The 16,302-nt window shown below is 36.2% G+C and overlaps 1 protein-coding gene across 3 annotated transcripts in view; it reads left to right on the top strand.

The window, feature by feature from the left end:
* The window catches only part of TANK (TRAF family member associated NFKB activator), a 90,645-nt gene that overhangs the window by 30,274 nt on the left and 44,069 nt on the right, over positions 1-16,302 (top strand). For 2 of the 3 annotated variants that reach the window (XM_069472168.1, XM_069472162.1), the window contains exon 2: positions 6,297-6,444. In XM_069472168.1, the coding sequence (XP_069328269.1) occupies positions 6,346-6,444 (99 nt within the window). In that variant the 5' untranslated portion in view covers positions 6,297-6,345. Of the gene's footprint in view, positions 1-1,970; positions 2,180-6,296; positions 6,445-16,302 lie in introns of all 3 variants that reach the window. The other variant, XM_069472155.1, reaches the window with a different exon arrangement.

The raw sequence follows: 16,302 nt of genomic DNA, 5'->3' as shown, positions 1-16,302 counted from the left end.
AATGTAGATTCCGAGGTCCCATTTCAGGCCAACTGATTCAGAATTACAGGTACCTTAATGCTGCCTTCTTGTCTATTGTGCAGATCCAGTTGACCACCAAGTCCTATTATGAATATTTCTGCTTTTGAAATGTCTCTTGAATCTACTCGTCTTTCATTTCCTCTGCTGTAGTTCGAGCCCTCATCTTTCACCCAGAATACAGCAAGGGTTTCCTATGGGATATCCTCACTTTGCCTCCCTCACTAGATTGTATTCCATGCTGGCATCTATTCTACCTTTTTAGAACATGTCCATCTTCTGCTTGAAGACCTTCCATTACCACTTAATGTCAACAGGTTAAAGCCGAAATTTCTTAGAATGACATTCAAGGTCTGCAACAATCAGGCCATAACTGAGTCTGCTGCGTTTGGTTTACACAGTTAATGTACTCTACAACGCTAAGGGGTGCCATTCCAATTATGGATGGTGTCCCCTAGGGTTTTTGTCGTGCAGCACAATCATACATGGTGATTTGACTGTAGCCTATCTTAGCACCCTCATCTCTCTATCCTCTCTCCACACGTACTAGACTTGTTTAAACAGAATACTCATTCCAATCACTAAATGCACCCTACTAGTGACTTCTCAGTGCCTCTGCTCATTCAGAATGAATATTCTTTCCCTTCTCATTCTCTACTTGTTGAAAACCTTCTCATCTCTCAGGAACCAGTTTTAATGTGATCCTCTGTGAAGCCTTCCAAAACCCCTCTCATTTTAATTGTTCCTCCTATTGAAACTTTATCTTGGCTGGGCGTGGTGGCTCACGCCTGTAATCCTAGCATTCTGGGAGGCCGAGGTGGGTGGATCGTTTGAGCCCAGGGGTTCGAGACCACCCTAAGCAAGAGGGAGACCCCATCTCTACTAAAAAAAAAATAGAAAGAAACTGCTGGACAACTAAAAATACATAGAAAAAATTAACCAGGCATGGTGGCGCATGCCTGTAGTCCCAGCTGCTTGGGAGGCTGAGGCAGTAGGATTGCTTGAGCCCAGGAGTTTGAGGTTGCTGTGAGCTAGGCTGACGCCATGGCACTCTAGCCTGGGCAACAGAGTGAGACTTTGTCTCAAAAAAAAAAAAAAGAAAGAAAAGAAACTTTATCTTATTTATACCTTTTACTTAACAGTTCTTTTTTTCCTCTTCTTCTTTTGAGGTGAAACTTACAGTGAAATGCACAAATCTCTAGTGAACCATGGGGTGAGGTCCTACAAATGCTTACCCAGACCCCTGTTGTGCTACCCAGACCCCTATTGAGATATGCTCATACCTTTTTTTACACATTTGTAATTGACCTTTTAGATTGGTTAATTATCTGCCTATATATCTGCCTCACTGAATTATAAGCTCTAATTGGAGAAAAAGGCAAAGACTGTCTCTCGGGGAGAAAAGGAGTGCCTGCTATGTGTTCAACACTGAACCAGTCTTGAATATTGTATCAATCAGGATACTATTCCTTTAGACCACACCTTTGCTCATAGTTGATCCTCAGTAAATATTTTATCAAATGAACATATTGACCTTGGCACCCTGGGAGAATACTTTGCAAATGGCTTTAATGAACAGTCCTTGAACTAAGAATTTTAAAGATTTAGTCTAGTTCGTAACAGCTGTGTAGCTGTAGGTAAATTGTTTAAGGCTTCTGAGCATTGGGGTTTAAATGGGAATATTAATACATAACAGGAAATAAATAATTGGTGAAAATACTTGTGAAGGAAGCATAACTGTAAGGTAGTACTATTTCTGAATCCCTTGCTGCATCTTATGTGTCATAAGCCAGGACATTTTTTTGCTAACTGAATTGAATAGTAATAGGATATATTTTATTAAAATCACACTTTGGCCCTAGCAGTTGACAACCCTTTGTTGGGGCTGGGAATCTTTACCAAAGGAAAGTAAAAACCATCTCCCTTGCTCATGCTGCCTCTCCTATCCCAAGACAGTTTCATTATTGAACAAAGGAGCAATGAAAGAGGAAGTAGTCTGCTGCCCAGGGATTTTCTTGGTGCTTCTTCCTGGAAAGGAACATAGCAGGCACTTGCTGGACTGGAGAGGTGGGACAAGAACCCTGCTGCCCTCCATTTTGCCACCTTGTCTGAACCACCTAGTCCGGACAGGAAAAAAGGAATTACTTCCAGAGGGACCAAGGTGGGTAGGTGACAGAGTATCCAGGCTTCAGAAGGATTATAGGGGAAATGTGGGGGTGGGGGGTGGTTATTTGCATTCAGCTAGTCCTGCCTCCTTCTGGGGCTTCAGAGTCTTTTCTTCATGTGGTTGAAAGAAACCAAGAAACAAAATCCAAAAATGAAGTGAAAACCCTAACTGGAAGAGTATTTCCAAGGCCGAGATTGCTGTAGCTTCACACTCCTGAGTTTGGGGAACGAGACTGGCCATGAGATTTGGGTTTGACCACATGTACTATAAATATAAAGCATTCCTCTGGAGCTTAGCAAATTTTGCAGAAGCTGTACCAAAATGTAATTGAAATGTGGCTGCCTCTTAAATTAATTTTACAGTTAACAAATGCTAAGGAAAAAAAAAAAAAAGAGGAACAAGTGGATTTAAAGTTCAGGGTGTTAATATTTAAAATCTGTCCAATTTAATTAGCTGAGTCCCAGAGACTTTCCTTTTTTTCTGGTCAATGTTGCTGATCTAACACCCAATTCTTGGTTGTGAGATAGGAATTAAATGTATCATTTACTTATTTGTATTAACCTGGAACTTATTTCCTCAGCATACATTCTTATTTCAGGAAATAGGATGTATCCATGTGGAATTTCCTCAGTAGCTCCTCTTAGTGACATTTGTGTGATCTAATTCAAAGACCTGAAGTGACGGCTCCACATGATTCAATTGCATGTGATGCAGCTATTTTTAGTGCTGCATTTACATTTTTAAAAACAAGAGTGCACTTTCTTGATGGAACAGATATGCATCTTTAACTCACAGACTCCAGAACTATGGAACAAGGAAGTTTATTAGAAATTAAGTCCAAACATATTTTTTATACTAAAGAAAAAGAAACTTGGCTTCCAAAAGATTTAGTAGCCATTAACTAAAGGTCAGTAATAGAACAAAGCAAGAAACTAGATGTTCAAGGCTGATTTTTCCCAGATTTAAAAATTACAGGTATGGTTTACATTGACAATTTGTCAAGATACGCAGCTTTTTAAGATAGATAACTTAGCCACTTAGCTACTAAAACCTCTACTTTCTGCATTAACATATTACAGTATATTTTAGTCCCCGTGACTACCTACACATAATTTTCCTTCCCTCCTAGCGTACTTATTTTTAATCTCTTATGTATATTGTGTAAGTGGCTTTAAATAACTTCTCTGAATGAGATAGTGTCTAAATAATTAAAGTACTCAAAGTGGTACTTTGTGTTAATGCTAATTGCTTGTGTTTCCATAGTGTCTATAGTTAGGCAGGGATTCTAGCTATTATACATTAATTATTCCTACAGGATTTTATCTTTTTCATCTGTCATTGGTAGCAGCAGAAACTAACTTTCTAAGTAGAATACATAAAGAATTACTATTCCTTTACTTCTTCAGAAAGTAATGACATTATAATCCTTGTAGTAAAACTTGGAATTGTTTTGGTTAAGCCTGATTAATGACTTGGGAGGGTATTTAGTTTCTTAAAATGAAAGACCTGGGTGTTAGAATCGAAATATTACTTGTATATGGGTATTTTTAAGAGCATCGTGATTTATGGTCAGTTGATTTTTGGCAAGGGTATCAAGGCCATTCAGTGGGAAAAGAATAGCCCTTTCAACAACTGGTGCCAGGACAACTAGATAGACTCATGCAAAAGAATGAATACGGAACCCTGTCTTATGCCACAAAATCAGCTCAATATGGATCAAAGACCTAAATGTAAATGCTAAAATTATAAAATTCTTAAAAGGAAACAGGTGAAAATCTGCATGGCCTTCGATTAGGCAATAGTTTCTTAGATAAAGCACCAAAAGTGCAAGCAACAAAAGAAAAGATATATAAATTGGACTTCATCAAATTTTAAAATGTGTGTCAAAGGACACTATCAAGAAAGTGAAAAGACACCTACAGAATGAGAAAATACTTGTAAATCATGTGACTAATAAGAGCCTAGTTTCTAGAAAATATAAAAAACTCTTACAACTTAACAATAAAAAAAAACCCAATTTAAAAAGTGGGCAAATTATTTGAATAGACATTTCTCCAAAGATATACAAATGCCCAAAAACACATAGAGAAGAATGCTTGACATCAGTAGTTATTAGGGAAATGCAAATGAAAACCATGATAGAGTACTACCTCACAGCCACTAGCATGGCTTAATTTTTAAAATGGACTATGAGAAGTGTTGGCAAGGATGCAGAGAAATTGGAACCCCTGTACATTGGCGGTGGAAATGTAAAATGGCACAAGTTCTATGGAAACAGTTTGGCAGTTCCTCAAAAAAGTTAAACATACATAGAATTACCATCTGACCCAGCAGTTCCACTTCTAGGCATATATATGAGAGAACTGAAAACATATGGTCACACAAAAATGTGTACATAAATGTTCACAGGAGCCTTATTCATAATAGCCAAAAATTGGAAACAACTTCAATGTCTATCAGCTGAGGAATGGATAAACAAAATATTGTATATCCATATAATAGAATATTATTCAGCCATAAAAATGAAGTAAGGGATGAACAACAGGGATGAACCTCAGAACTGTTATGCTGTATGAAAGAAACCAGACATAAAAACCATATATTGTATGATTCCATTTATATGAAAGGTCAAAAATAGGCAAATCCATAGAGACAGAAAACAGATTAGTGGTTGTCAGGAGATGGAGGGAGAGGAGAATTTGGGACTTTTAATAGGTATGGAGTTTTTTGGGGGATGATAAAAATGTTCTGGAATTAGGTAATAGTGATGGTTGCATGACATAATAAATATTCTAAAAAGTACTGAAGTGTACACTTTAAAATAGTAGATTTTATATGAATTATATCTCAATTGGAAATGCTAAAAATTAAAAAAAAAATTGTGTGCCTAAAGATGATATGAAAGATGTTATGACAGATTAGAGACTGAAATTATGAATGATTTCCAAAAAAGTGAAATAACTTGGTACTCCTAGAACCAGTAGAGAACTGTGTTTCTTAGCTTCTAGAGGATTAAGAGAAAGATCCTGGGTTATGGTTTTTACAGCTGGATGTGAAGAATCAGCATCATTAGCTAACCATCTGCTCAGGGCCAAGGAATGTGGTTAGAGATGTTGTGCAAACTGAGATGAGAGAACCAGATTACCTCCACTGAGCAAATGACCTGTACTCAGAAACAGCAGGGAAGTTGGAAAACTAATAGGTAGTGGGGGTAGGACTGAAAGGATGTGATTTTTCTTTTTTAATGTACAATCCACCAGCAGCTCTCCTTAGATTTTGTGCTAAAATAAGAGCATTTTCACACATTTTAATTGCTCTATGATAACAACAGTGTGAACTCCATCCACAAACACTTATTATCTATTTAATTTTGCTCTAATTTCACTGTAGCAAGAATTCACCTTGTAAATGGGAGTAAGCGTCCATTTAGTAAAAAGAAATCCCTCCAGCATCACCAATGCTGTTGTACATTTCATAATAAGACATTAATAATAAAATGGTTTTTTATATTTCTCCATTTTTAAGTTACAGTTATAGATTTCTATGAAGTAGAATCTTTTGAACTGGAACCCACTTGCTCTTTGCACATTAGTAAAGAATATTTAAAAATTGTAGAAGTCAAAGTTCATAATATTTCTAGTCAGGATTTTAGCTGAGACTTTTATGCCTTTATAATAAACTTTTTTTGTTTTTTGGTGACAGAGTCTTGTCTCACTCTGTCACCCTGGCTAGAGTGCAGTGGCATCATCATAGGTTACTGCAACCTCAGACTCCTGGGCTCGTGATCTTCCTGCCTCAGCCTCCCAAAAGTAGGTGAGACAGGTGCATGCCACCACGGCCAGCTAATTTTTCTATTTTTTGTAGAGAGGGGAATCTCACTCTTGTTCAGTCTGGTCTCAAACTCCTGAACTCAAGCGATCCTCCCACCTTGGCCTCCCAGAGTGTTAGCATTATAGGTGTGAGCCATCGTGCCTGGCCTTATGATGAACCTTTATAGTACTAGGTGCTATAATGTCTATAATAAACCTTACAGAAATGTCTTTTAGATGCATTTTTAAAATGAGATTTATGTAACTTAATAACTATTTAAATTGTTCTGATTATTTTCCAGACCTGTCTTTTACTCCATCCTTTATAGTAATGCTACAGGACGAAGAGGAATGGATAAAAACATTGGTGAGCAACTCAATAAAGCATATGAAGCCTTCCGACAGGCATGCATGGATAGAGATTCTGCAGTAAAAGAACTACAGCAAAAGGTGTGTAGTTCTGCTTTTGAAAGGCGTTCTTTATCCTGGTGAATAGAATTTGAGGGCCTTTTACAACTGAAAAATGTTACATTGTTAGAAACTGCCTTGAAGAACTGTAATTACGAAAACACAGGGGTATGTTAATGGATGAAATTTGAGATTTTTATTTGTCATCGTTTTAATTAATTTATAGTAGTCTTCCATTTTTTATGACAGTTAAAAATAGACTATTTCAGTGAAATCTTTAATGACTTACTAAAAGTTCCAGCTTTTAAAATTATCCCTGTACACACAGCATTCCTTTTAGTACTTTTAATTTCTGAAGAAACTAACTTGTAGGAAAGGCAAATCCAGGCAAAAATTACTTAACCTACTAGTTCCTAAGGATGTTTCTGTTATTGGTCCATGATGAGGTTTTCGCTGATCTGCAGCAAAATGAGAAAAATAAGGATAATGCAATGAAATTCTCATAATGCCAAATTTATTCCATTTAAAATTGCCTTCTATTCTGATACTATGTTCCATGTTTCCATACAAAGAGCAGAATTTTATTAATGTACACTTTTGAGAAATGATGATTATAGGGTTATTTGCATCTTTGTTTAATATTATTACCTAATGCTATTTCAGAGGTCCCCAATTCCACCCACACATTCTGGAATTCTCCAGAAGGACTCACAGGACTTGGCATACAGTCTACTTATAGCTGAGATTTATTACAGCTACATGATAAAGATACATAGCCAGATTATTAATGTAAAAAGACATCAGGAAGAGTCTAAAAGAATCCATATTCAATCTTTCTATGTATTAATAGCTTTTCTCCAGCTTCAAAAATTCAGTCACATGTGTGCAGTGCATAGGGAACTCCGTCTGAAATTTGGAGTTCAGGGTGTTTCTTAAATTGAGGGATGGTCACATAGGTACCCTCATAAAGCCAGACTCTCAGAAGGAAAGGTATTTATCATAAATCTCATTCTACAATCTAAGTAGGTTAGCACAGCAGTCACAATTTTATCACTTTTTTTTTTCCACTTCAGGTTTATGGCATAACTTGATTTTCAAAAGCTAAGTTCCTGATGCCAGCCAAGGGCGAACCTTGCAAGTAGACCTATCTGAAGATAACAGCCTAAAGTCTACTATGTTAAATTATTCCTGTGCAGACAATTGAAAGTAGGGGACACTATGCTGGTTCCCCAGTTTTAAAAAAATTTTTTTTACTAGCCTGTAGAATTCTGAAGTCTAAGAAATATGCTATCCATGAAATTTCTTCCATAAATATAGAAACTATGCAATTTCCTTCCTTCTTTCTAGTTGATAAATCTATAAAAAAATCTATAAAACCAGCTCATACCTATCTCCCTACATCAGAATGTATCATAATCCTCAGAAACTATTATTCTGTGTGAGTCTCCTCTTAGTTTAGCAAAAGAATACTCCATTACATAAGCAGACTTATGAACTATAAGTCTTCATTGGGGTGGATAGAAGGAAGAGGAGGATAGAATATGACAGAGGACTTTCTAAAATTATTGAAATGAAGTTTAGAATTTGATTTCATTTTTTTTCCCAGTTCAGGTTTATGATATAATCACTTTAGTAAAATACTAAACTCCCAGCTTTTATTCTTACTCTGTGATTAGGTTCATTAAGAAACTTTGAGAATCCTGTATTTGTTCTAGGAAAGTTAGGAACATAGAATTAGGGAAGAGAGGAATATTGAGGTATTCTTAGGATAAGGCAGAAACAGGTATTCCTCTTAACTTCTTCTCTTACTGCTCTGGCCATTGGTAAGCAACTGAAGACACTGGTAATTTAACTCTTTATCTGCCATGGAAGAAGCCTTTGTTCACATTAGCATATATTCCAAAGAAGAAAAAGGAAAATTTTTTTTTAATATTTATTTTTCAAAGTTGATGTTTGTCAAGTACACAAGAATGGATGAATAAAAAATGTATGCTATATATTCTTATATATTAAATTCAAAATATCCTGATAGATTTATTTAAGAAATATTAATTTGCTATCTACTATGTACTGAGCCCTTGCTGAAATTTTGAGAATACTGAAATAAATAAAACATCATTTATACCTTTAAGGAACTTTAAAAAGGTCAAATAAATAAGAAATAGATATTTTATCGTATAATAAAAAAGAAAAGATCAGTGGTTATTATAATAGTGGAGTAAGTGCTACAATATAGATCGGCACAGGATAATATACAAACATAGATAAGAGGCACCTAACTTAGTCTATGAGGATAAAGTCATAAGCTCAACATGAGTCAACACCTGAGCTAAGATTAGGAAGAGTTTAGTAAACTGGGGAAGAAGGGTCCTGCAAGCAGGGGAGAGCTATATGCGAAACTCAGAAGCAAGAGAACATAGAGTATGTTTCATGTACCACAAAGTGATCCTATGGCTCCAGAAAGAATGACAGGACATTGCAGGAAAATAAGCTGTAAAAGTAGATTGTAGCTTGATCATGGTGAATATGACTTAGTAGTGTGTACTACATCTTTATTCAATCAAGTTACTGAAGGATATGGGCTTTAGAAAAGTCTGCTTGACAATGGACTAGAGGTAGATAGGATACAGAACAATGTAAAATTCAGCTCAAAAAACATATATTAAGAAACTATTTCATGTTAAGCAATGTTCTAAGACCAAAGAATGTAAAATAACTGGCAACAATCCAATTGTATTTTATGCACTTTATGTATTAATATAAAATTATGTAATTGATATACAAAATACATATTAAATATATGCACTTATTGTTATACCTCAATTTAAAAAACTAAAAGAGAATGGCAATCATTTTGAGCAATCAAAATGAGGACCTAAATTAAGCAGGGATGAATTGGGGGAGAGAACTAAGGTTTATTTAGGAGTTATAAAATGGAAAGCAGATGGTACCTGAATGCAGCCCACATCTGAGGGTGATAGAATAGACTCTAAGATGAAACCCAGTATCTAGAATAGATGACTGGATTGATGATGGTGCTGATGACTGAAACCAAGGATGGGGAAGAAAGTACAGCTTTGAGGATGGGGAAATAAGATGTATAATTAGTTTTAGTTTTAGTTTTATTAGTTTATATTTTTAGTTAATATTTTTAGTTATCTGTGGGACATACAGGTGAAAATGTCCAATGGATGGTTGTAAATATGGATCTGGCATCCTAGAAAGAGTTCTGAATCGGAGATTATAGATATGGGAATAATGAATTTTATGATAGCCTTATGTGTGGATAACATTTCCCAATTAGAGTGTACAGGTTGAAGGAATATTTGGAAGACAGAAGTGGGGGAGAGTAGAGAAAGGGAAGCAGTTGGCCCCTGGAGATTCAGAACATAAACACATTGACTGCCACATTAGAAAGAAAAAATTTTTCCCTGGGCCCATGGTGATTTATTAAAACAAAATGATCCTTTCTGATTTGTTATTTTTTATTTTCTGTGTGTAAGTTATATGCAACAGCAATCCAAGTTTTTAGACTTTCATTGTCAATATTAATTATAACAATAAGAACATCAACAAATAAGATTTTCATGAACCAACTGCAGGGTTTTGCTTCATGAGGCCCCGGGATGAAAACTAGTATGAGTAAAATACAATTCACATGACAGTGAATGTGTTAAGCAGTTGAGAGGCATAGGAAGAGAAACTTGGAGAATACCAGTATTTTAAAGAATAGGAATAGAGAAGGGAACCATTAAGAAGTCTAATAAACACTCTAAAAGGTAGGAAACAAATTAGAGAAAAAGAGAATATCCAAGAACTATAGTAAGATGACACCTGAGAAGCATACATTGCATTTGGCTATATGGAGGTGATTAACATTTATAAGGGCAGTTAAGTGGAGCGGGACAGGCAGACTGCAGTAGGCTGTAGAGAACTAGGGAATAAAGAAACATTATTAAGAAACATTAAAGACAATATAAACCACATAGTTAAAAGGCTTGACTCTAGTCATTTCTAGAAAATAAAAGCTAAAGCCCTTACTGTTCTCCACTAGAGCAGGGCCTAATCTGGGCCTTGCCAGACACTCCATCTTTTTCCCCTACCACTCCATTCTCTCGTAGCCTTCTTACCACATGGGCTTCCTACTGTTTTTCAAATATATCCTTGTGTCAGGACCTTTGCACTTACTACCCCATTTACCTGCAGTGGTTTTCATTGGCTATTTCCATGGTTTCTTCCCTTATTGCTTTCAGGTTTCTACTCAGATGTCACCTGCTCAAAGAGGCCCATCTTGACCTTCCTAAATAATTTGTTTGTCTCTTAAATAAGAAAGTAAGCTCCCATGAGGGCTAGGGCCTTGTCTTGGTGACTACTATGATCCCAGTACCTAGCATATAGTTAGGTTCTCAAATATGTGAAGGACAAAAGGGAGGGTGAATAAGAGGAAGAAAACAAGGCCAGTCAGTTGACCTCTGGAGATAAAGACATAGGTTAAGGAATTGACTGTGAATAACAAAAGAACCACCTATTCCTCTCAGGACTAAAGGAAGCAAGAGAAAGAAATGACTAAATGAAAATAAGCTTACAAGTGGTGGTAGCAGAAAGAAGAGTTCAGCAGGCTCAAACAGACAGAAGAAAGAATCAGTGAATTTGAAGCAAGTCATTTGAAATTATGGAGTCTGAGGAGCTAAAAGAAAAAAGAATGGAGAAAAGAGAACAGCCTAAGAGACTTATGGGACACCATCAAGTGGATCAATATATACATTATGGCAGTCTCAGAAGGAGAAAAGAAAGAGAAAGGATCAGAGAGATTATTTGAAAAATAGTGACGGGAAACCTCCAAAATTTGGGAACGACATGGATATACAAATCCAAGAAGCTAAATGAACTTCAAATATAAGAAACCCAAAGAGACACATTGTAATAAAACTGTCAAAAGACAAAGAGAGACTCTCTACAGCAGGAAGAAAAAAGCAACTTGTCATGCGCAAGGGATCCCCAATAAGATATCAATAGATTTATCAGCAAAAATCTTACAGGCCAGAAGGCAGTAAGATGACATATTTAAATTGTTGAAAGAAAAAAAAACTTGTCAACCAAGAACTCTATATCCTTAAAGACTCCACCAAAAAAAAAAAAAAAAAAAAAACTGTTAGAATTATAAATGAATTCAGCAAAGTTTCAGAATACAAAATCAACATATAAAAATCAGTAGCATTTATATATGCTAACAACAAACAATCTGAAAAAGAATCCCATTTACCATGCTACAAAAAATGTAAAACAGCTGGGCATAAATTTAGCCAAAGAACTGAAAGATCTCTACAAGGAAAACTACAAAACACCAATGAAAGAAATTGAAGAGGACACACACAAATGGAAAGATATTCCATATTCATGGTTTGGAAGAATTAATATTGTTAAAATATCAATGTTGCCAATGCTATTTACAGATTCAGTACAATCTCTATAAAAATTCGAATGATATTCTTCACAGAAATAGAAAAAACAATCCTAAAATATGTATGGAACCACAAAAGACCCAAATAGCCAAAGCAATCTTGAGCAAAAAGAACAAAGCTTGAGGCATCACACTACCTGACTTCAAAATCAACAAAGCAATAGTAACCAATACAGCATGGTACTGGTATAAAAACAGGCACAGAGACCAATGGAACAGAATAGAGAACCCAGAAATAAATCCATCATTTATAGCCAACTCATTTTTGACAAAGGCTCCAAGAACATTCATTGGGGATAGGACAGTCTCTTTATTAAATAGTGCTAGGAAAACTAGATAACCATAGGCAGAAGAATGAAATTAGACCCCTGTCTTTAACCATACACAAAAATAAAATCAAAATGGATTAAAGACTTAAATGTAAGACCTGAAACTATGAAACTGCTAGAAGAAAACTGTTTCCAGCAAAACTATCCTTCAAAAATGAGGGAGGGGCTAGGCATGATGACCAAGGTAGGAGGATCACGTGAGGCCAGAAGTTCAAGACCAGCCTGGCAACATAGCAAGACCCCGTCTCTACAAAATATTTTTTAAAAAAATAGCTGGCCATCGTGGTGCATGCCTATAATCCCAGCTACTCAGGAGGCCGAGGCAGGAGCATCACTTGAGGCCAGGAGTTTGAGGTTGCAGTGAGCTATGATGACACCACTGTTCTCTAGCCCAGGTAAAGAATGAGACCCTGTCTCAAAAAAAAAGTAGGGGGAGGAGAAGTTAAGATATTCCCAGACAAATAAAAGTGGAGGGAGTCTATTACTAGACCTGCTTTTCCTGCAATGATAAAGGGAGTCCTTCAAGTTGAAATGAAAGGATGCTAGACAGTAATGCAAAGTCATACAAAAATATAAAGTTCTCTGGTAAAGGTAAATACATAGACAAATATAAAATCCAATATTACTGTAATTTTGGTTTGTAACTCTACTTTTTATTTTTTACAAGATTTAAAAGACAAATGCGTACAAAATAATTATATTAATGGATGCACAATATTTAAAAACAATTTGTGACACCTATAACAAAATGAGGTGACACTGTAAATTAGTGCAGTGTTTGTATGAGGTTTAAAGTTAAGTTGGTATCAATTTAAGATAGTCATTAACTTTAGGATGATATATTTAATCCCTATAGGAACCACAAAATATATCTAGAAAATATGCACAAAAAGAAATGAGAAGGGAATCAAAATGTGTCACTACAAAAAACCAACCAAATATAAAGCAAGGCAGTAATGGAGGAAATAAGGGACAAAAAAGCATTAAAACTACAGAAAACAAATAGCCAAGTGGCAAAAAGAAGTACTTCCCTATCTGTAATTACTTTACATATAAATGGATTACACTACCCTTTCAAAAGTTACAGATTGGCGAAATCAACTTTAAAAATACAGGATCCAACTGTATTCTTCCTCAAGAGACTTTAGATCTAAGAAGATGCATAGATTGAAAGTGAAAGTTTGAGGAAAGATGTCATGCAAATAGTAACCAAAAGAGAGCAAGGGTAAATAAACTAATATCAGACAAAACAAACTTTCAGTCAGAAACTGTTGCAAGAAACAAAAAAGGGATATTACAGAATGATAAAAGGGCCAATTCATCAACAAAATAGAAAAATGATGTATGCACCATACATCAGAGCTCCAAAGTTTATGAAGCAAACACTGACAGTATTGAAGGTAGAAATATACAGCTCTATGATAATAGAAGAATTCAGTATCACTCTTTCAACACTTTCAATAATGGAAAGAACAGCCTGACAAAAGATCAGTAAGAAAATAGAGGACTTAACATTATAGACCAGTTGGACCTAATAGACATAAGTAAAACACTATAGTCAACAACAGCAGAATACACATTTTTCTCAAGGGCACATGTAACATTGTCCGGGATAGACCATTAAAAGTAACGATAAATTTTAAAAGATTGGCCGGGCGCGGTGGCTCACGCCTGTAATCCTAGCACTCTGGGAGGCCGAGGTGGGCGGATCCTTTGAGCTCAGGAGTTCGAGACCAGCCTGAGCAAGAGCGAGACCCCACCTCTACTAAAAAATAGAAAGAAATTATATGGACAGCTAAAAATATATATAGAAAAAAAATTAGCCGGGCATGGTGGCGCATGCCTGTAGTCCCAGCTACTCGGGAGGCTGAGACACGGGATCGCTTGAGCTCAGGAGTTTGAGGTTGCTGTGAGCTAGGCTGACGCCATGGCACTCACTCTAGCCTGGGCAACAGAGTGAGACTCTGTCTCCAAAAAAAAAAAAAAAAAAAAAAAAAAAATTTTAAAAGATTGAAATCATGCAAAGTGTCTCTTGTAGTCACAATGGAATGAAACTAGACATTACAAGAAGGAAATTAGAGTGTCCAGGTTAAATAATACCCTCTTGAACAACTAATGAGTCAGAAAGAAATCACAAGGGAAATTAGAAAATATCTTGAGACAAATGCATATGTAAACACAACATACCAAAACTTCTGGAATGTAAGTGAAAGCAGCCAACAGAGAAATGTATAGCTGTAAATACATACATTAAAAAAGAAGACAGATTTCACATCAGCAATCTAAATTTATGCCTGAAGAAAGTAGTGAAAGAAGAACAAATTAAACCCAAAACTATTAATAGCAGAAGGAAAAAAATAAAGATTGGAGCAAATATAAATAAAATATTAATAAAGAATAGAAAACCAATAGAGAAGATAAATAAAACTAAGTGTTGATTCCTCGAAAAGATCAAAAAAATCGATAGACCTTTAGCTAGATTGACTAAGAAAAAAAGAGGGATGATTGAGATAACTAAAATCAGAAATGGAAGTAGAGGCACTACTACCAATTGTTCAGAAATTTTAAAATATGAAATAATACTATGAACAATTGTATGCCATTGAATTGGATAAGCTAGTAAAAGGGACAAATTCCTAGGAACACACAGCCCACCAAGATTGAATCATGAAGAAAAAGAAAATCTGAATAGACCTTTACCTAATAAGGAGATTGAACCCATAATCAAAAACCTCCTAACAAAGAAAAGCCCAGTACCAGATAGCTTCACTGGTAAATTCTGCCAAACATTTAAAGAAGAATTAAGAGCTAACTGTAGTGGCTCACACTTAAAGAATTAAGAGCCAAGCATAGTGGCTCACACTGTAATAATGCCAGCTACTCGTAGGCTGAGGCAGGAGGATGGATGGCTGGAGGCCAGGGGTTCAAGACAGCCTGGGCGATATAGCAAGACCCCATCTCTAAAAAAAAATTTTTTTTTTAATTAGCCAAGGGCCAGGCTCCGAAGGAGCAGGTCACACCTGTAATCCCAACACTTTGGGAGGCCAAGGTGGGAGGATCACTTGAGGCCAGGAGTTCAAACCAGGCTGGGTAACACAGCGAGACCTGTCTCTACACAAAATTTAAAAATTAGCCAGGTATAGTGGCATGCACCTGTAGTCCTAGCTACTCAGGAGGCTGAGGCAGGAGCATGGCTTGAACCCAAGAGCTGGAGGTTGCAGTGAGGAGCTATGATCATGCCACTTACTCTCCAGTGAGCTCTTGTCTCTAAAAAATAAAATCAGCCAGGCATTGTGGCACGTCCTTATATTCCCAGCTACTTGGGAGGCTCAGATGGGAGGATTGCTTGAGCCTAGGAGTTTGAGGCTGCATAAAGCTATAATCATGCCGTTTCACTCCAGCCTGGGCGACAGCCAGACCCATCTTAAAAAAAAAAAAAAAAAGAAGAAGAATTTGTACCAAACCTCTCACACTCTTCCCCAAAAAACTGAACAGTATATAACACTTTTAGACTCAATCTATGATGCCAGCATATCCTGATACCACAGCCAGACAATCACACTAATAGAAAACTATACACTAATATCCTTTATGAACATTTGCTATGGTTTGAATGTTTGTCTCCTCCAAAACTTACGCTGAAGTTTAATTTCCATTATAACAGTATTAAGAGGTATGGGACCTTTAAGAGGTGATGATCCTCATGGGTGGAATTAATGTTGTTACAAAAGGGTGAATTTAGCCCCCTCTTGCCCTCTCTCTTTGCCCTTTGCCATGTGATGCCTGCCACCATGTGATGACACAGCAAGACAGTCACCAGATGCCAGTTTCTTAGTCTTGGAATTCCCAGCCTCAACAACTATGAAGAAATAAATTTCTTTTCTTTTTCATTTACCCAGCCTCCATTCTTCTGTTATAGCAGCACAAAACAGCCTAAGGCAATACTGATGCACAAATCCTCAATGAAATACTACCAAATCAAATTCAACAGCATATTAAAAGAATTATACAGCATGACCAAGTGAGATTTATTCCTGCAATGCAAGGATGGTTCAACATACAAAATTAGTCTGTGCAATATACCACATTAATAGGATTCAAGATTTAGAA

This window comes from Eulemur rufifrons, chromosome 1, assembly GCF_041146395.1.
Source record: "Eulemur rufifrons isolate Redbay chromosome 1, OSU_ERuf_1, whole genome shotgun sequence".
Taxonomy (NCBI): domain Eukaryota; kingdom Metazoa; phylum Chordata; class Mammalia; order Primates; family Lemuridae; genus Eulemur; species Eulemur rufifrons.
Note: the sequence above shows the minus strand (reverse complement) of the source record. Positions and strands in the feature narration are given on the sequence as shown.